Below are 20,827 nucleotides of genomic sequence, written 5' to 3'. Positions count from 1 at the left end.
GCCTGTGTATACTGGGATACCGGGAGAGGAGTGGGATAATCAAGATGAGAAAGTGTTTGAGCATGTGCAGAGTAGCATACCTGTGCCTTACTACTGATCAGCAAGAACAACACATTTGGAATTATTACGAGGGCTTTCATGATCAGAAGAGAACTGAAAAACCTCTTGTTTTGGAAATTAAGCAGGATGGATATGGATAGAAGACATCAGGTTTTGGTATTGGGAGAAAGGATATATGCAGGCCATTGGAAACAATAGATATGAAAAAGGAGAGAAGTGTCGTTTCAGATTATATCTCTGAAAGGAAAAAAGGAAAAAGCAGGCACACACTCTTTTGCAAATAAGAATAGGAAGTTTGAGACCTCCATCTTTCATCGGAAGTGTTGGAGCCTTGACAGTGAGTTCTGTTAATTCCATTTCAGATAATGTGAATACTCACTTTTTCAGCAACCAAGTAGTCTGGGTCTCCTGAGGTCTCCTTATTACCGGCCACTGTAGTTATATTTGAGCAGTGCTTTGAAGGATTGCTAAATTCCACATGACAGCAGATTGCTTTACTGTGAACGCATTGTGTGGTGCGTGTACAACCTGAATCGGAGTGTGTGGATTTTTCTAAAACCCTCAAGAAAAACAAAAACAAAAACAAAAACCATTGCAGGCTTCCACAGCTGAGCTCAGCCTCCTACGAAAGCTGTTTCTAATCATCCAATGCTGAGAAACTGAGTGTGTAACATGCAAATGTGTTTGTGGACTGGGATTGTGGCTGCAAGAGCCACCCACAATTTATACTTGTGCCATGGGAAAGAACACTTCAGACATACAGTGGCACACATGTAGGGTCTTTTTATTAGATTTGAATGGATTTAAATTGGAGGCAGGAGCTGCCATCACCACCACCCATCTCCCTTGCTCCACACATCACTACTTCCATCTGTTGAAAATATTTATGGAAGACAAGGCTCTCAATGCCGCTAGCCAGCATGGTTCTGTTTTACCTCCCTGTTGGAGGCTGTATGCCTCTCTATTGCTGGGAATCACAGCTGGGGAGAATGCTGTTGCATTCAGGTCCTGCATCTGGCTTCCCATAGGGGCATGTCTGCTTGTCACTGTGAGAACAGGATGCTACGTAGACTGGATAGGTCACTGCCTTGACTCAGCAGGGCTTTCTTAGGATCTTAAAAGGGCTAGACAAATGTGTGGGATCTCAGGAAGCTGAAGGCAAAACAACTGGGAAGTTCAGATGCAAAAGTCCAGAGGGGAAGGGAATGCAGGAAATGTTTTTTTCTTCTCCCTAGGGCTTTAGCTCTTTCCAACCCCATTGAATGAATGCCCCCCCCCTTTTCATTTGTTAGTTCGTATATCAGCTGAAAAACTGCTTTGCTTCTTCAGAAGCTGCTCACCAGCACTTAGCAAACAGGCAGGAGACTTAGCAGGTCACCACTCACAGACCTCCTTGCTACAATTTCAACACAAATTAGAGCAAATCATTATGCACATTTTATGCAAACCTGCAGCTTCTTTTCCCTTTTTTCGGGTGGGTGCGTGCAGAATTGCTGCATTGTGTGTGCACGTTTGTGTATAATGTCCAAGCTTTTGTGTAGGCTCCATGGTCAGTGTATATTCCATGCTTGGTGCACACGGCAGTTTGCGCCAAGGTACTGAAGTGTTTTGTGTGCTGTGCCCCATGGCAGAATGGCGATGCTCATAATGCTTAGCTCAGTACGTGTGGAGTGTAAGGCAACTTTTCTTCCTTTGTACCTTGTGTTACAATCAGTGTTTTTTTTCCTGGGGCTACTGAAAGATACACAGTCCCGGCACCTTTTTTCTAGAAGAAAAGCACTGATTACAACAAATTATTTGCCAGAGGAGGGATGGCGTTCAGCTCCGTTTTTTGAAGAAGAAAAAGCAGAAGCAGGAGACAGGCTTATTTCCTGTCAGAAGCAAAACTAAACAATCTAGATCTGAGAGTTCTGCAATTTGGGATATGTATAGAGCATCTTTAGAACCAAAAGTGTAACATTTCCTCCTCCTAGTCACTGAAATCACAGAGATCTGAGGCTCTGGCGAAGAGAAGCAATTGGACATGGAGCAAAACTGACAGCCTGGTCCTCACTAGAAAGTGATTCTGTTCAAATTTATTTCTCAGCTAGCATGTTTGAGGTTGCAACCTGAGCTGTGTGCAGATTAGGCCAACTCTAGGAAGAAGACAAAGGTAGCAAGACCTCAAAGCGGCACTGAAAGTCAATTATTTGGCCCAATACATTTCAAGTCAGCAGCCACTCTGTGGAACAGCCTGTAAGGGAGATGCCTTTGTTGTACTATTTTTGATGCCTGACAAACATGTTTTTTGTTTGTTTAGGGAAGCCTGCTCAGATTTTAAATTTTGTGATGTGTATTGGTTTTTAAAGTTGTTGATTTTATCTATAGTTTGATAATGCTATTATGTTGACTGTTTTAAAAGTGTGCTTTTTTACCATTTTTGAATGAACATTACATACTATGTCATGTAAACCAATTCGATTATATATAAATATTGCTAAATATATGTAAATAAAGAAGTCAGTAATATGACCCCCCCCCCCCCGTTTCATGGCATCTAGTTTAACACAACTTCTTTAGTTTCTCCTCTGTGCCCAGTGGGCAGCTGCAAGAGGGATGGAGCTCTCTGTTCCACTTCCCAGTAGCCTGGTAAACCATTTTTCAGGCTAGTAACACTTGTGGGCTTATTTACAAAGCTGATATAAGTCTTAAAAACGGCAGACACCAGCCTTCCCAGCATAACAGTGCTCTGCCACACCTCACACACATTTTGCTCCCCCCCAAAAAAGTTCTTTACACTCATTCCCCCTTCCATCACTATGCATCTCCCCTGATGAATAACTAAAAGAAAACGCAAACACAAACACGTTTATTCTTAGAGTAGCAAAGATAGTCTCCAAGTAGCAAGCTACCAAATCTATTACACAGGGATTGGAATATAATTCTACAATTACTAACTTGGTGCTTGTACAATTTTAGCAACAATTGAACTACTGTATCAGATAGGGTTGTTTTTTTAAAGTATTGTCTTCTGTAACTGGGGCAACTGAATAACTATTTCGTTCTCTTCTGAAAGGCTGCGATGATTGCCTGTGTGCTTCTTTTATATCTGGTGCCTTGAGAACGGCACCACAAAATAGAATGGTGCTGTGCAATAGCAGGGACAAACAATAAGAGATAGGCTAGCCCATCACTGTCCTGCAATGCATCTGACTTGCTGCTGGAGGCACAATAATGCTGGTATATATGGGACCTTGCTCTGCTTCATCAAGGCAGTTTTCACTGTATTATTAGGAGTTAATTTCCAGAAGGGTAGCCATGTTGGTCCAGTGTAGCAAAACCAACAAAGAGTTGTCTTGTGGCACCTCAGAGATGAGCAGATGTATTGTGGATCACAGTTCTCTTTATCTGGCACGCGAAGTGTAATCCAGAATCGGCAAACACATATAACATGTGGTGAAGGAGAAGGAGCTCTGATCTCTGCATCCTCTCCATAGGGAAAGAAATACTGAATTGATTTCTTTCAGCCTTGGAAGACGTAAAGGTACAGCAGAAAGGGCTTGGTGGGGATGTGACAGACCTAACTCCTTGTTAAATTGAACTTAAGTCTCCCCACCCCCCCAAGTAGCCTCCCGTTGTGACTGTCTGAATAGATAATATTTGGGGCTAGCCAGGCCTGTGGCTGTTGGAGGTGTCTCTCAGGCCTTTCCGACAAATGCTGGTATGTGGATTTCAAAGCATTTTGATGTAGGAACAAGGTTTGAAGACTGACGCTCTGCGTGCTGCTGACAGATGGGTTTTAAACGTAACACAAGCTTGTTTATATGAAAACAGCTGCTTTTATTAGGCTAGCTGCAAATAAATTTGTGGAGAGATTTCAGGAGTTGTGAGTTTTGTTTTGTTTTGTTTTACCAGAAGTAATTGGTTTGAGACCTTGAGACGAAACCTGTTTCCCAGGAGTACTAAGCCCTCTGAGTAGGTGCTGGGTCATTCCTGTTCAGTGGAATTCCTGCCAGCATCTATAAAGGGGTGTCATTAAAATCTGATACAGTGAGAGCTGTCAGTTTGCAAACTCAGTTCAGAAGAGAGGCATGCAGGTAGAGACAATGGTACTGAGTCAAAAGTACTTCCTATAACAGCAGCCATTAGCTGCAGACAAATTTTTTATCACAAGAACCAGGTTCACTCTAGCTCAGGCAGACCCAAAGATTTCTCTTCTGATCTCCTGTACTCCCATAAGATTAGAATTATGGAGTTGTTGTTGTTTAGTCGTTTAGTCATGTCCGACTCTTTGTGACCCCATGGACCAGAGCATGCCAGGCACTCCTGTCTTCCACTGCCTCCCGCAGTTTGGTCAGACTCATGGAGTACCAGACATTATGGTACTCCATTATGGAGTACCAGACATTAAATTAAAAAACAAACAAACGAAACATTATGTGCAGGCTTATAATGCCAACATTTACTTGCTGGAGGAACATGGTGGGCTACGTCCAAATTTTCTCAATTTGGACACAGCCCACCATTCATGTGGAAAGGAAAACCTCATACTCAATTTCAAGTATCAGTGACATGTGAGCAAAGATGCAGACAAATTTACTCTTTAAAATGTTTCATAAGATAAGTTATAACCAGGCCAGACTGCCCTATACTACTTTGGTCCAGTATCCCTGACAACATCCCTCTCACCTCAGTTTCTGGTATTCTTTTCTGTTCTGCTCGGATGTTCATCAGAACATACTGATAACACATGTGGACTCTTAACTCCACAGAGTTGATAACCATCTATTTGTATTCTTCTGTTGCCCTCCAGTGGCCATAAGAACACTGAGGATCAGCGTGCTTTTGACTCCAAGCTTCCAAAGGGATTTTGAGGCTTTCCAGAGCAATGATAAATGCAGCATTGTTCCCCCTTTTTTTGCAGGGGATCCAGAGCTCCATGCTACATTTTTCTTGCAGAGATTCCTCAGCTTTCCACCCTCATACCAGTGTTGCGTGAAATATGATTGCATGAACAAGCACTTATTGGACACTGCTATGATGCCAGCATTGATGAGTGACACAACCCTCTCCATACCAATGTCATGCCATTTGTGACTTTAAAAAAGTTATAATTATGGCAGCACTCCCTTGTGCTACTGAAGCCTGGGAGAGTTCGTGTTTGAGTATTTTCCTCTTTCATTATGTTTTATATAAACATGTTTATCCCATATTTGAATACTTTCAAGGCAGCTCACAACTTAGGTTTAGAATCAACCATTACTAAATAAAACAGCAGAGTTTTCCAGCAGCCATAAACTCATCAAGATCAATTACTGAATAAATAAAATTCATCTACACCCCCCCCCCCCGCGGAAAACACAGTCACTTTTACCTGCTGCCGAAATGACAGCGTCAGGTGAAGTGCTAAGGAGAAGAAACTCCATACAACAGGTGTGGTGCCATCATGTGTTCTTGTCTCTGATGTCCGCTCACCTCAGAAGTAAAGGTGCCCTGAGTTGGGTCTCTGGGAAGGTGCTCAATAACCAGACTGGTTCGTATTGGGAGAAGGTGGTCCTTCAAATATGTGCATTCCTATACGTGTCTACTCAGGTGTAAGTTCCATTGATTTCAGTAAGAGATCTGAGGGTGTGTAACAGGAATGGGTGGGATGTGGGTGGTGCTGTGGGTTAAACCACAGAGCCTAGGACTTGCCGATCAGAAGCTCAGCGGTTCAAATCCACGCGACGGGGTGAGCTCCCGTTGCTCGGTCCCTGCTCCTGCCAACCTAGCAGTTGAAAGCACGTCAAAGTGCAAGTAGATAAATAGGTACCGCTCCAGCGGGAAGGTAAACAGCATTTCCGTGTGCTGCTCTGGTTCACCAGAAGTGGCTTAGTCATGCTGGCCACATGACCTGGAAGCTGTATGCTGGCTCCCTCGGCCAATAAAGCGAGATGAGCGCTGCAACCCCAGAGTCGGTCACAACTGGACCTAATGGTCAGGGGTCCCTTTACCTTTACCTAACAGGAATGGAGAACATTTTAGCCCCCAAGGGCCACATAGATAAGTGGGTGACTGATTGGGCTGCAGTCCTCTTTACCACAGGATTGGGAGACTGCAATCCTATGTACCGTGTTCAGCCTTCAAGGGTTTTCATTGAAGCCTGTGCAGCTACCCAAACTGCACACACCCACACCTGCAAAATTTCCAACCGCTGCTGAATGTTGCTGCCTTCCCTGCCCTGGGCCAGTGTGATTTATAAGGGAAGGACAGTGCATGGGGGATGAACGTCCTTTGAGGACTAAAAAGCTGTTCATCCCAGTACCTAGAAGTAAACCTCAGCTCCCTTACTCATATCAGTGGAACTAACTTCCAAGTAGACATGTGTAGGATTGCATAGTTGAGGTGCAATCCTGTACACACTTACCTGAGAGCGAGCGCTGTTGAACATAGCATCATTTGTTTTGGAGTAAACAGGGACGCGGGTGGCGCTGTGGGTAAAACCTCAGCGCCTAGGACTTGCCGATTGTATGGTCGGCGGTTCAAATCCCCGCGGCGGGGTGAGCTCCCGTCGGTCGGTCCCAGCTCCTGCCCACCTAGCAGTTCGAAAGCACTCTTAAGTGCAAGTAGATAAATAGGTACCGCTTTATAGCGGAAAGGTAAACAGCGTTTCTGTGTGCTGTGCTGGTGCAGGCTCGCCAGAGCAGCTTCGTCACGCTGGCCACGTGACCCGGAAGTGTCTCCGGACAGCGCTGGCCCCCGGCCTCTTAAGCGAGATGGGCGCGCAACCCCAGAGTCGGTCACAACTGGCCCGTACGGGCAGGGGTACCTTTACCTTTACCTTTAAACATGCAAAGGCTCACGGCATTCGGGCCTCGGAGATAAAAAAAATAACACTTTCATGCCTAGAAATGAACTGGCAGCAAATTAAGCTCTGTTAGCACTGATCAGAAAAGTTCATTTCTAGCTGCACCAGGAAGCAGGCAGCTGAAGTTTCCAACCAGTCTTTAAAGGCAGTGCTACACAAAATGCATTCCAGTAATGTAATCTGTATGTTATCAGAAGATGGAAGGGTTTTTCCAGGAAGATTGCAGCTGGTGCACCGGACAAGATGATTGAAGGAACTTTCTGCAACCGAGGTCATTGTTTTATGCATCCATTCATTGAGCCAGATCGAATAGCATCTCCAAGTTGTGGACCTGATCCTTTAGGAAAGTACAGCCCCATCAGGAACAGGACAAGTATCTATTTCATGGTCATAGTTATCCTTGGCGCAGGAGTTTATTTATTTATAAAAGTATTTGCATATTGCTATATCATAAAAAATAGCAAAGCAGTTTACAAGAATAAAACCATAAAAAGGTTAAAAACAGACATTGATTAACCATTATGGATAGTTAATTTGATCATCCAATATTCCATCCATGTGTGCAAAAACAAATGAGAGATGTGCATGCAAAATCTTGCATGAGAGGGGACTCTGCTGTCTATATCTGTCCCTTTAAAGAAAAATAATGGTGATACATCTTAAGTTCAGCCTCTGTTGCCTGTGATTCACTTACACTTCCTCCCAAATGCTAAATGGGATCTCTTCTTCCTGGTTGTGTTCCAGTTCTGTTCTGTGTGGCTTAGGCAAGGTGATGGATGGACGAGCAGAGATGGAAGTGATAAGAAGCACAAAAGGCAACGCGACAGGGGAAGTCAGTGTCCATTTGGTTGCCAATGAGAATACTGTGCAAAATGCCCACCTACCAGCAACCGCCTTCATCATACCAGGTAGGTACTTGGAACTTGAAGCATCTTGCTGTATTTTCAGAGTCTCCTGCTGCCATTGCTTCCATTCTTTCTGGTCCAAAAGGCAACAACTTATGTTTATGGCCCAAAAGGCAAAGCTAATACCCACCTGCTCTGTCCATTGGGTTCTGTGTGTTTGGTCATTCAGTTTGCAGTTGAATGTATTTTCAGGGTACGTTATTCAAAGCTGGCCTGTGTGCAGTGGTGAATGAGGACCCACCCCCGCCCACAGACCCCTGCCGAGTACTCAGGCATACCTCTGAAGCTTGTGAGCAAAGTAGAGGGCGGCATCCAGCTAACACATCCCATCTACAGTGGTACCTTGGTTCTCAAACCCCTTGGTTCTCAAACGCCTAAAACCCAGAAGTAAATGTTCTGGTTTTCGAACGTTTTTCGGAAGCCGAACGTCTGATGCAGCTGTCTGCTATTGTTTCCAGGGGCCCTGCACCAATCAGAAGCTGCACCTTGGTTTTCGAACATTTCGGAAGTCAAATAGATTTCCAGAACAAATTAAGTTTGGTGCTTTTGTTTTTGCTATTTGCTTTGCATTTTTGTTTTTGAGGCTTTTTCGGTTAATTTGTTTTTGTGACTGTGTGGAACCCAGTACAGCTGCTCATTGATTGATTGATTGATTGATTGATTGTGTGACTGCGGAAATGGATAAAAGCTCCCCATCCAAACAATGACTATCATCAGTGCAGGTAAGAAAAAAAATAATTTTAATTTTTATCATCTACAATACTGTCTTATTTATTTTCTAGTACAGTACATTGATTATTGCTTTCATTTTATGGATCAGTGGTCTCTATAGATAGTAAAATTCATGTTAAATTGCTGTTTTAGGGGTTGTTTTTAAAAGTCTGGAACAAATTAATTCGTTTTGCATTATTTTCTATGGGAAAGCTCACCTTGGTTTTGGGACACTTTTGTTTCGGAACAGACTTCTGGAACGCATTAAGTCTGAGAACCAAGGTACCACTGTATGCATGGATTTCCATTTGTGCAACATGATTTCCCCCTCTCTCTCCTCCAGCCATACACACCCTGCACCATCAAATCTCTGGAGGGTTGGGGGAACCCCCAGAACAAATAGAGGGCGGGAGCAGGGGGAAGTCTCATTATGCAAGCAGAAATCCTTGCGCTGACGAGTAGCATTACTCTGTGCTGCTGTGGATACAGCCCATTCATTTAAAACTCGGATCAGGTATGAGAGCAGATAAAGTTGTAGAAAACCTAATGGCGTAGAGAAGCAACAAGAACCAAGATGTAATGATCTAACTTGCAGTAGACATGTGCCTTTAGGACTTGGATTTGCTCTGCATCTATTGATCTCGGTGTTCTTGGGGTAGGAAAGGAAGAAACAACTTTCCCTTCATGCATCCAGACTGTAACATGTTGAGACTAAGGAGAGCAATTTAAGCTTGTGGGCTTAACTATCAAGTTTGTCTTTGTTTTGCTGGGACCTAAAGCTGTTCTCACCAAATAATGGTAATGTGGAACTATGCAAAGTGAGTGGGAAGCCTTGGCAAGCTTCATAGACTCATAGGGTGGTACGGTTGGAAGGGACCCCAAGGGCAATCTAATCCAACCTAATCCAAGGGCAATCTAATCCAATGCAGGAGTCTTTTGCCCGACGTGGGGCTCAAACCCATGCCCCTGAGATTAAGAGTCTGATTCTCTACCAACTGAGCTATCCCTCTGGAAGTCATTAATCTTACATCACCTACATGTATAGCAGGGATGAGAACTCTGCAGTCCCCAGATGTTGCTGCTGGACTACAACTCCCTTCATCCCTGACCCAGCTTACTAGAGTTGGACTCCAGCAACATCTGGAGGGCCACAGGTCCCCCACCCACCTCTGCCTTATAGTAAAGGATTTGGGCATATCCTCCCTACCCGTGTTCTCTTCCAGCCCTCTACTCTGCCCAGACTGTAATGCTGTGTTCCTCCTTTGTGTCGAAATCTTCTGACTGTCTCTGCTGTGGGAGATGTTTTGCACATGCATGCGCCAGGAGATGGTGGTGACACACTGCTTTCCTCCCCCTCTTCACAAGCAAATACAACCACTGTAAACCTTCCAACAAGCACCTTAGAAATCCAGCGATTCCCTCGGGAACCCCAGAAAAGCGTGGGGTCCGAGAGGCAAAGAGAGGGCCTGGGAAGCGAGCCGATCACAGCGACAGTCATCCCCCAGATCAGCGGAGTTCAGACCTGCAACACCATCCGGGTTCTGGAATGGAAGGATGGAGTGGCCACTCTCCCCGGAAGCAACCTGAGGGTAAGCGGATGAAAGTCTCTTTGCTGTTCCTAAATCCCTTTCTCCTCAGCTTTCTAAGGGAGCATTGGGTTTATTTATTGCTTCGTTTCAAATTTGTTAATCGCTTTAGAAGCAAACGTTGCTCAAACAGTGTACAATAAAATAAAGGAAAAAATAAGAAAAGACACTACAAACTCTTTAAAAACAATAAAAGTATTGTACAATTTATTATTCCATAAAATCATTGGGTCACACTTCCAGGAATGCCTTCTTGAACAAAAATATCTTCAACAGATGCTGAAATAGTAAGGCACTTGGTGCTTGTCTAATTTTAGTTGGTAACTGATTCCAAAGGGATGAAGCTGCAACCCTAAAAGTAGTAATGGTAGCACCAGAGGCTTCTTAACATTACACAAAGGCTTATACATAGTGGAAGGCTAGGTCCTTGCATTCTGAGCTTTTTTTTTCCCCTGGAATGTGGCACTTTAAACTTCCCCTTTGGAATCTTCAGTGACAGCACGAAACTCACTGCTTGCTCTTGAGCTATTTTTCCAATCTACCCTACCTTACAGGATTGTTGTGAGGATGAAGCAGAGTGGCCCCGTGTTCATTTTCCCTAATCTCCTTGGGACAAAGGCAGGATACAGGTGTATTGATGATACTGCCTTGATTTCGTTCCAGCACAATACAGCCATTGCGCCTAGATTTCTCTTGTTTTTCCCCCTCCTGTAACTTGTTACCTTCCCTCTCTTATTGATGTAGTTTCGGATAAATGAATATGGGACGCTGAAAGTGGTCAGTGCTGACAAGCTTTTGCCAACAGAGCCCCTAAAGGAGTGCCACTCAGAAAGAGAGGGAGAGGATGAGGCAGCAGCACCTCTCAGCAAGGATAATCCCACCGTGACTCAAGGTGAGGATTGTTCCTCAGCAAGGGTTCAAAACTTTGCATGGAATTACACTTGTAGAAGCCCCTGCTGGGCCATAGTGATAATGACCAGCGTGTCTTCCTCTAAGGAATCCTGGGAGGGAGTTGTTAGCAGACCCCTATTCCCTTCACAGAGTTACTTTTCCAAGTTCCTTGTGAAGAGAGATTTGTTGTTATACTACTCTGCATGTTGTAGTTCTGTAAGGGGAACAGGGGGTCTTTCAATAACTCTTAGCAAGCAAACTACGGCTCCCAGAATTCTTTGGGGTAAGCCATGACGGTTTAAAGTGCTTTAAAGGTATGGTGTGAATTTGGCCTAACTGTTGTTCGAGAACACTGGGTGTCTGTGTCAGATAGCACAATCGGCGGTGTGTGTATGAAAGATAATTGATTGATTGATTTTAAAACATTTCTAAATTGCTTAATGGTTAAAATCTCTCAGCAGGGCACAAACACTAAGCCAGCAACATAAAAACTGAGGTGAAAGGATCCAATCTTATGGGTTGGGGAAAACCTGGACAAATATGTATGCCTTCACATGATGTCTGAAATAAAATGTGGCAGATCACGCATGGCAGAGGGAAAGGCAGGGGCAATGTGAAAAAATGCACATTTTGGACTGACTGCCCTGTGACTCCAATACAGTACAAATCCAATTCATAAGAAATAACACAAGCAATAAAAATATAAATATAAATGATAGCATTACAGGAGCTGCAAGAGGCGGAAAAATCATTCAGTTGTTCACCCCTAGCAAGGTTCAGGTGGTCCGTGTGGGGGTGGAAAAGTTTGGGACCCACTAATCTATGCAATCTTAGTTATTCGGGTTACCTCAGTTTATTTTCTATCTAGTCTCTGAGTGCTTTGTTACAAGGCAAAATTTTGAGCTTTTGTGTCACTGTGCAGACAACCTAAAGCTGGTTCTTAGCATTGTGCTTCTGACACGAGTGCTCAAACAACTACGCCAGAATTTCAGCCGGCTGGCCAGCCTACTACTGTTGAGTTCGCTTGTGACCAATGTGGCCCATTTGAGTTTTTTCTTCTCTTTCGGTTTCCCTAGACTCTGATATCCCAGAGGCTCCCAAGCTGCCAACCGTGGACAGCCTGTGCCATTGCAGCACCTGTGGCCGAAGAAACGTTTCAGGGTCAGCCCAGGAAGGAAGAGGGTTTTGCAGTGAGAACTGCCACCGGCAATTCAAAGAAAGGTAAAAAAAAAGGGGGGGAGAGATGCTGTCCTTGCATGACAGGCAGAAGGAGGGGAGGAATTTTGCAGCTCTGCATATTCCTAATTCTTCTGATTCCAGGGAGACCAGAGTGGTAATAATAATAATAATAATAATAATAATAATAATAATAATAATAATATATTATTTATACCCCGCCCATCTGGCTGGGTTTCCCCAGCCACTCTGGGCGGCTTCCAACAGAACACTAAAATACAATAACCTGTTAAACATTAAAAGCTTCCCTAAACAGGGCTGCCTGTTGGGACAGGGCTGGGGTATCACATTTTATCCTTAAAACAGGCCAGTGAGGTAGGCCGGAGCATATGCTGACATACTATGGGCTTCCCTGTCAGCTTCACAGCTGTGCAGGGACTTGAACCTCTCTTCTTCTTAGCTCAACACAATATTATCTGGTTGGTACAAATGGGTCTTGCTTCCCTAAGAAGTCAATCCCCTCCAAAGTGAGGCTTTGCCTCCTCCGTTCAGTTTCTACAGCGATCACAATATTGTTGCAGGAGCCGATTCTTGTGCTCAAGGCCAAGCGGTTCCCATTGCTTGGAAAACACGGTTGGCGGTAGAAGTCCTGAGTCTGCAAAGGTTTGCTTTGCTTTGTAGGTCTGTCATCGTGGAGAATTCTGCTGGCAGCACCAACTCCACTGAAATCCTCAAGCCAGTGAAGAAGCGGAAGAGGAAAGATTACCAAAGCCCCTCCGAGGAGGAAGAGGAAGAATCAGAGCAAATGGTACAGTTGGGGTGTTCTTCCATATATGTGCAAGAGGTCCCTAAGCAACATTTTGTTTTCATATATACTATTCCTCATTTCATTGACCTGACTGACCTGTTTCTAACTGATTTTTTATATATATAAATACTTTGTCAAAACTTGTGTGAGGGATTCAAATGTACGTGCACCTTTAAAGTGGATTAGAGCTCTCTCCTGTCCTAGTGCAACAAATCTACTCTTGACGATAGCTGGGTTTTTTGCAGTTTGGAAAGTGATGGGGAAATTCACTGAAAAGTGTGGGGAGAATGAATGCTGAATAGAAGGCATATAAATGCCCTACAGGAGGAATGCTCAATAAAGACCAGACCTAGTCTAAGCTCTGCATAAGTTCAGTGCAAGCGAATCAAGATGAATGGTCAATAAACAAGGTGTCTAGAGGAGTCCACAGATAGCATAATGATGCAGAATTTCAGTATTGTTTCATCATGGGGAAACTGATCTTACAGCAACTACCTTAGGACTTCCTTTCACGTGGATAAATAGGGGAGCCTGAAGTTAGCAGTAAATTAATTCAGAGTAGGAAGGTTTGATTTTTGTTTGTATGATGTAGGAAGTGAAGCAAGAGGAGACCAATGGCTCTGGAGGAGAACTTCCTGCTGGCAGCATAGGGCATGAAGAATGGAACACAAGCCAGCCTGGTAAGCTCATGGCATAGATCTCTTGCTCAAGCCATTCAGATTTTCTGTTTACTAAGATGATTCCTTGCGTAAATAAAGTGTGGCACTCCTTATTTACTCCTGTTCTCTGGAAGGTGGAGGCTAAACTGTATTGGGATGGAGTGGGTTTAAAAGTTCCTGTTAGGCTAGTCAATCAAGAGTTCTTCTAGAGTCTAATAATCCAGTGGTTCATTTCAGAACTCTGCAGAGATTACATAACACAGAGAAACACCTGAAACCATAAAATAGACATTATTAGAAGCAGTCGTTGTTATTTCCTACATTTATATCTAGCAGTTAAACCATTCAAGCAAGTGCATGTATCTGTCTACACAACTTGGATTTTTTGCTTCATATAATATTTTTGTATGGTAGTCCCTGCCATTAGCTTACAACTGGAGGCGGGAGGCATTTAGCTAGAAAGTATTAGTAGTTTGGGTGCAGAGGAGAGATGGTGGTGATGCTGTTGGAGGCTATTGTAAGTCAATGTAAAAGAGCAAAAATGAAATACTTAAGTCTATTACATTTAAAGTTATTTAATCGATTGAATCGTTTCAATAAAGCAACAGTGTAATGCAGTTACATTGTTAGCGCACAGGGAGGCAGGAAGAGGTTTACTTCATACTGCGCAAGTGGGGAGAATACGGCCTGCGTGCTTTTGCGGATGCTTCAGTAGAGAGAGGACCAAAGTCTTAATTAACATAATGAAAACTAAACGTTCTAGGAGGGGTCCACCCATCTGCCCTCTGTCTGCCGCCTTGGGGAAAAGGGGAAGCTCAATATAGGAAGTGCTTTCCTTATATACTACATCAGAAATGCAATCCACTCATGATTATAAAGGGTTGGCCAGCATCCCATTAACTGAGTTGTCACATGATGGAGTAACATTATGCATAATGTGGAGGGAAACTAGATAGAAGTCTCCCCCCTCCAATCTCTCCTAATGCTAGAATCCTGGTGTCATCCAGTGAAGATGGATGCTAGGATATTCAAGGCAGAGAAAAGGAAGGGTTTTTTATTATTATTACACACAGTGCATGGTTAAATTATGCACTAAGATAATGTTTGATGTTTTATTATGTTTCTGTATATGCTGGAAGCTGCCCAGAGTGGCTGGGGCAGGTGGGGTACAAATAATAAAATTATGATTATGATTATTAATTATGAAATTTGCTACCACAAGATGTAGTGATGGTCACCAAGCTGGACAGCTTTAAAAGGGGACTAGACAAATTCATGAAAGTTAAGGCTATCAATGGCCACTTGTATGCCTCTGAATAACAGCTGTTGGTAAACATGGGGCAGGGGGAGAACATTACAGTTCACCTGCCCTGCTTGTGGGCTTCCTATGGTAAAAAAAAGATGCTGGACTAGATGGGCCTTTGGTCTAATCCAGCAGCTGTTTTTCTTATATTCCCAGTGTCTGACCAGCAAGAGGGCAACTGCTGAATCAGAGTCAGAACACCATGCTTTTGGGTAACATACATCACTTGTCCTGCCCTCAATTACTGTGTCTTCAAAAGGCGGAAGTAGTTGAGGGTCATAAATGGCAGTACAGTGGTACCTCGGGTTACAGATGCTTCAGGTTACAGACTCCGCTAACCCAGAAATAGTACCTCGGGTTAAGAACTTTGCTTCAGGATGAGAACAGAAATCACACGGCAGCAGCGGGGCGGCGGTGGGAGGCCCCATTAGCTAAAGTGGTACCTCAGGTTAAGAACAGTTTCAGGTTAAGAACGGATCTCCAGAATGAATTAAGTTCTTAACCCGAGGTACCACTGTATGTGTGGCAGAAGGGCAGCACCAAGAGAGTACAAGACAGGGGAACCCCAAAATGTCTAAATGCCAATGAAGCTATTATTGCTTTTACCATTTAATATTTTTAATATTTTTTTAGAAGCCGCCCAGAGTGGATGGGGAAGCCCAGCCAGATGGGTGGGGTATAAATAATAAATTATTGTTATTATTATTAATTTGGTCTGCGTCTTGCTGTTCTCAGTTTCCAGCGAGGAGAAGACAGAAGGTTGGACCTGGGCATCTTACCTTGAAGAACAGAAAGCCATTGCTGCCCCTCTAAATCTGTTCCAGAAAGTGAGTTAACAGTGTCCCTGTTTCTGTCATCTGTGGATGTACCTAATCCCAGCAAATTCTAGGAACTGTAGTTCCATGAGAGGGATCTCTGTCAAAGAATTCTTAGCACCATCTTCTGACCACAGTTTGCAGGACCCTATGTGAGAATCTGTAGCAGTTAGACTGAAATAAAAATTGGGTAAATTAGGAATGTAAATATTGCCAAGTGTGAGGAAACCTCTTATTCCGTTAGGAGTCAGTCTCTATCTTCTGCTGCCTTCCACCCGTGTGTCCTTGTTTCCAACTCAACAATTTAATCATGGATTCTGCTTTATTTTCCTTAAAAGTCTAATCATTCTTTTATGTGATTCTTCTCACTTCCATTTATTTACAATTGGTGGTTTTTTTTGTGTGTATGTGTGTGTTTTGCTTTTCTGTCAGTGGAAAATCACATGGGAGAGTAATTCTAAAAAGGTGTTGAGGGAATAAAATGAATCTACAGTGTATTCTTTTGAAAGTATTATATGTTTTTAAGTGATCCATAGTAGTTTAACATATCCATTGGAAGCACTCTGTTTGAGATTAACTCGACTTGACCGTGTAGGCAGTATTTTTGGATTAGTGAAGAGGCTGCATCACTTACTTCCCATTTTCATACACACTTTCCCCATCCTGCTGGGTGTTCTAGATAAACCAGTTTTCCACATTTGTAGCACATTTCATGCTAAGCCTGAGAGAATCTGATTCCTCTTCCCAGATGGAGAACAAAAGCTGTGTGTATGGCTGCTGCAGGGGTCTATTGACTAGTACCTGTGACAGCACTCAAGGCATACACCTCTCTGGAGCTGCTTTGCACATGTTTTAATAAAGGCTGTGTTCATACATAAAGCATGGAGCATTAGGCAAATAGTGTGTGCTTGGTTTGGGCCTTCTTATTCCTGCAGGGGGAAAACTAACTATGATCCTTGACTTAGTGTTGTGTTCAAACCCAGGGTTCATGCTTTGTTTCACTCCAACAAACCATGATTGGCAAGCCAATTCTTTATTATGGATATGCCAGCCTTGGTTTCTCTCAGTTCCTCATTTTTTAAATCTTAAGTTCAATTCTCCACATGTCTTCATCAGTTTGCAAGTTATTGTTTTTAAGTTCTCATGAAAACCAACAGCATTTTAATGATAATTTCTCCTAATATACACATTTTTTCCCCAATACACACATTTTTTTGCAAACCATTTCCCCCCCGATATAATGCAGAATTCAATTGGGTGAACGGTGTAAAAGACAAGCAGCCCAGCAATGGCAATAAAAAATTTTTCACCTTTTCCTGTGGTTCGTTCCTTTTAGCACCAGTCAACCCCCCAGCACAAGAATGGTTTCAAGGTGGGGATGAAACTGGAGGGGATCGATCCTCAGCACCCTTCTATGTACTTCATTCTGACTGTGGCCGAGGTGAGATGGGTCTGTCCATTTGCGTTCTCTTGATTCTGAGCTGCTGAAGGCTATGATAGGTTGGATCTAAAGTAGCACTGAGTAATGCGTCCCACCAGCGCATGGATTTCCGCTTGTGTAATGGGACTTCCCTCCCATCTCCTTCCCCTGCATATGCCCTAAATTTGTTCTAAGAGGACCTGCATATGGGGGGGGGCAGGGGGCATTGCACATGCTGAAATCCTTGTGCTGACAGGACGTGTTAGTAGGATACCACACATTGCCTCCCTCTGGGTTTCTTTCTGGAGCACAGCACCATCAGATCTGTTTTATGAGCGTTTGCTGAAGTACAAGACTTAAATAAGTCACAGATTCCCTGAAATGGAGTTATCAGATCTTTGCTAAGGGTTTTGTAGAATCTCACTTCATGGAGCACTCCAAGGCTCTGGGTTCAAGCTAAACTTGCAGCGCAATCCAGAATCCCAAACCGCTGTATTGTAGGGGGTTAGGATGAGGCAGAGGTGCCCTGCGTCAAATTCTGCTGGGCTGGGTTGGGATCTGTTGGTTGGGGCTTTGGCCACTGTGGATCTCCCAAGAGCACCTACCACAGGTAGGCAAAAGCTACTGCCAGTGGTAAACTGGTTGCTGGTGTTTGGAATATTTCCTTGAAACAGGCTCAAGCTGGGCTAGCCAAGGATCCACTGTATTCTGAGCTGGTCCAGCTACCAGAAGGTTGATGCAACAGGTCTGATCCTGACCTCTGCTGCACCTGCCTGGAGCTGACATAGCAAAAAATAAAAAGGTAAAGGTAAAGGTACCCCTGCCCATACGGGCCAGTCTTGCCAGACTCTAGGGTTGTGCGCTTATCTCACTCTATAGGCTGGGAGCCAGCGCTGTCCGCAGACACTTCCGGGTCACGTGGCCAGCGTGACAAGCTGCATCTGGCGAGCCAGCACAGCACACGGAATGCTGTTTATCTTCCTGCAAGTAAATGGTCCCTATTTATCTACTTGCACCCGGGGGTGCTTTCAAACTGCTAGGTTGGCAGGCGCTGGGACCAAACGACGGGAGCGCACCCCGCTGCGGGGATTCGAACTGCCGACCATGCAAGTCCTAGGCGCTGAGGTTTTACCCACAGTGCCACCCGCGAGCCTATATAGTAAAAAATACTGGAGTTTAATTCCCACCTGCCAACTGTAGCTGGCAGGGCTCTGAATGTGACAATAGCTCTTCTGCTCTGTTTTTTATTTTGACATATCTATTTTTATTGATACTTATACAAAGGTTCATGCCCAATACAAAGTATCTTTGTATAATACACCAGAATAAAAAAAACCACGTTTAAAATCTAATCTTAAAAAGAAGAAGAAGAAAACAGGAGGAAAAAGAAGGAAAATAGAAAAGAAAAAAGAGAGAGAAAATAAAATGGAAAATAAAGTAAAATATTTTTTCAATCCTCAAATTCAGATATTACAAGTTCATTTTCTCTTTTCCTCAAAAAGTCCATGAAAAGTTTCCAATCTTTAATAAATGTTAGCAATGATTTGTCTTTAATTAAACATGTTAACTTTGCCATCTTAGCTAAGTTCAATAATGCTATCAACCATTCCACCATAGTAGGTAAGGCTGTATCTTTCCATCTTTGTGCATATAACAGTCTCGCTGTTATATATTTGAATGCTTTTCTTTGTTAAGCCCCATTGCTGTCTGCCAGGGGTTAGACTAGATCCACTGAACTTCGGATCCATCCCTGTGTTGCAGGACCCATTTCATTAGACATTGTTAATTTGAGATACAAAGCAGATATGACCCAGTTAGAAATCAAATGTAAATGCTCACACTATTGTAGATTTTACACGCAGACTGGGAAATGTATGAACTATGATGTAAGCATCATTTACCTGTGCCAGATTCCTACCTCTCCGGAGGTAGAAAAATAACTGGTTGCTGGACACCACATGTCAGAATTTTGATGCACCAGCCCAGTAAGAGATGGGAACATCCAGTAAGTTTGGCTTATCCTATCCAGAAAGAGTTGCAGAATGAAAACCCATTCATTGAGATGGCATGTCCCTTTCTGTTGCTTTTCCTTCATGCAGGTATGTGGATACAGGATGCGCCTTCATTTTGATGGCTACTCTGAATGCCATGATTTCTGGCTGAACGCTGACTCCCCCAACATTCATCCTGCTGGCTGGTTTGAAAAAACAGGACACAAACTCCAGCCCCCAAAAGGTGAGTGAATTAGGGTGGTGCATTTGCAGGCACAGCTTCCATCCTTGCTGCAGGAGAAATCTCAGCATCTCCCCAAGTGTGAAGATAGCCAAGCAAGAGTGGCTGCCAGCATGTGGGAACCTGAATCACAGCCCTGTTTGCATAACTGAGTTGTGTAAATTGCACCATAGGTAAATTGGATTGAGAGAGGGGTCTCAGTAGCTTTCAAGGTGGTGGTTGCTCTTTCTATCCAGCCTTTTTCCCTGATAGGGACTCAAGGTGGCTTAAAACTAAAATAGGAACAGCTGGAAACATAGAGGGGAAAAAACCAGTTAAACATTAATGGCTGGGCCTGATGCGGATTAGAGTCCATTAATGTTTATGGGGCACAGGTTCCCCATCTAAAGCACCATGGTAGCAATTTAAACAGGCATGGCTCCCCCTAAAAAATCCTGGGAACTATAGTTTGTTAAGGGTGCTGTTTCCCTCACAGAGCTACAATTCGCAGAATGAAAAGGGATTGATCGTTAAACTGCTCTGGGAATTGTAGCTCTGGGAGGTGACGTGGAGTCTTCCCACAACCCTTGGCACCCTCAATAAACTACAGCTCCCATAATTTTTTTGGGGGGGGTGGGAATCATGACTGCTTAAAGTGGTACCACAGCGCTTTAAATGTATGGTGTGAATGTGGCCTTAAAGGAATCTCAGTGCCATCGCAAAAGAAGCTGGCATTTGAGGAAGCTGAGAAGCACCACCTCTGTTCACTTGTTTCCGTAGGTCAGAGAGGGAGGTGTGGCCGCCCACTGAAATGCTTCTTTTCCCCTCGTTTTTTTAATTTTAGGGTGTCTAGGCTACAAGGAAGAAGATTTCAACTGGGCCAACTATCTGAGGATAACCAAAGCTCAGGCTGCTCCAAAGCACCTCTTTTTCACTCCAGACAGTGTGAGTAGCTGTGATGGCTTGTGAATGCTCTTCGCAAGAAGTACCTCTGCTCACTCAGAGATATATATATATATATATACAGTGGTACCTCAGGTTACATACGCTTCAGGTTACATACTCCGCTAACCCAGAAATAGTGCTTCAGGTTAAGAACTTTGCTTCAGGATGAGAACAGAAATTGTGTTCCAGCGGCGTGGCAGCAGCAGGAAGCCCCATTAGCTAAAGTGGTGCTTCAGGTTAAGAACAGTTTCAGGTTAAGAACGGACCTCCAGAATGAATTAAGTACTTAACCCGAGGTACCACTGTATACAGTCTTTATTTTACATATGTACAAGCAGCGCATTACAATCATGCATCTGAATCCTCCAGCTCAGATTCTGGGAGTGGCTTACACCGGCTTCTTCTCCAACAGAAAAAGCAGGGAAGTTTCACGTGATGCCTCTCCCCCCTCCTCTTTAACTCTCTCCTTTCCCTGGCAGACAGAATAGGCATTGTCTCAGTGTCTGTGCCA

At 43.7% G+C, this 20,827-nt stretch overlaps 1 protein-coding gene across 5 annotated transcripts in view; it reads left to right on the top strand.

The window, feature by feature from the left end:
* Positions 1 to 20,827, top strand: part of L3MBTL1 (L3MBTL histone methyl-lysine binding protein 1) — a 41,043-nt gene that overhangs the window by 5,872 nt on the left and 14,344 nt on the right. For all 5 annotated transcript variants that reach the window (XM_081867636.1, XM_081867640.1, XM_081867637.1 and 2 more), the window contains 10 exons: positions 7,631 to 7,794; positions 9,868 to 10,091; positions 10,833 to 10,980; positions 12,056 to 12,200; positions 12,837 to 12,963; positions 13,556 to 13,643; positions 15,661 to 15,752; positions 17,077 to 17,181; positions 19,260 to 19,395; positions 20,216 to 20,316. In XM_081867636.1, coding sequence (XP_081723762.1) covers positions 7,631 to 7,794; positions 9,868 to 10,091; positions 10,833 to 10,980; positions 12,056 to 12,200; positions 12,837 to 12,963; positions 13,556 to 13,643; positions 15,661 to 15,752; positions 17,077 to 17,181; positions 19,260 to 19,395; positions 20,216 to 20,316 — 1,330 coding nt within the window. The remainder of the gene's footprint in view (positions 1 to 7,630; positions 7,795 to 9,867; positions 10,092 to 10,832; positions 10,981 to 12,055; positions 12,201 to 12,836; positions 12,964 to 13,555; positions 13,644 to 15,660; positions 15,753 to 17,076; positions 17,182 to 19,259; positions 19,396 to 20,215; positions 20,317 to 20,827) is intronic.

This window comes from Podarcis erhardii (assembly GCF_964252035.2).
Source record: "Podarcis erhardii genome assembly, chromosome: 6".
Lineage (NCBI taxonomy): Eukaryota > Metazoa > Chordata > Lepidosauria > Squamata > Lacertidae > Podarcis > Podarcis erhardii.
The sequence above is the reverse complement of the archived record's forward strand: the minus strand, read 5'-3'. Positions and strand labels throughout refer to the sequence as shown.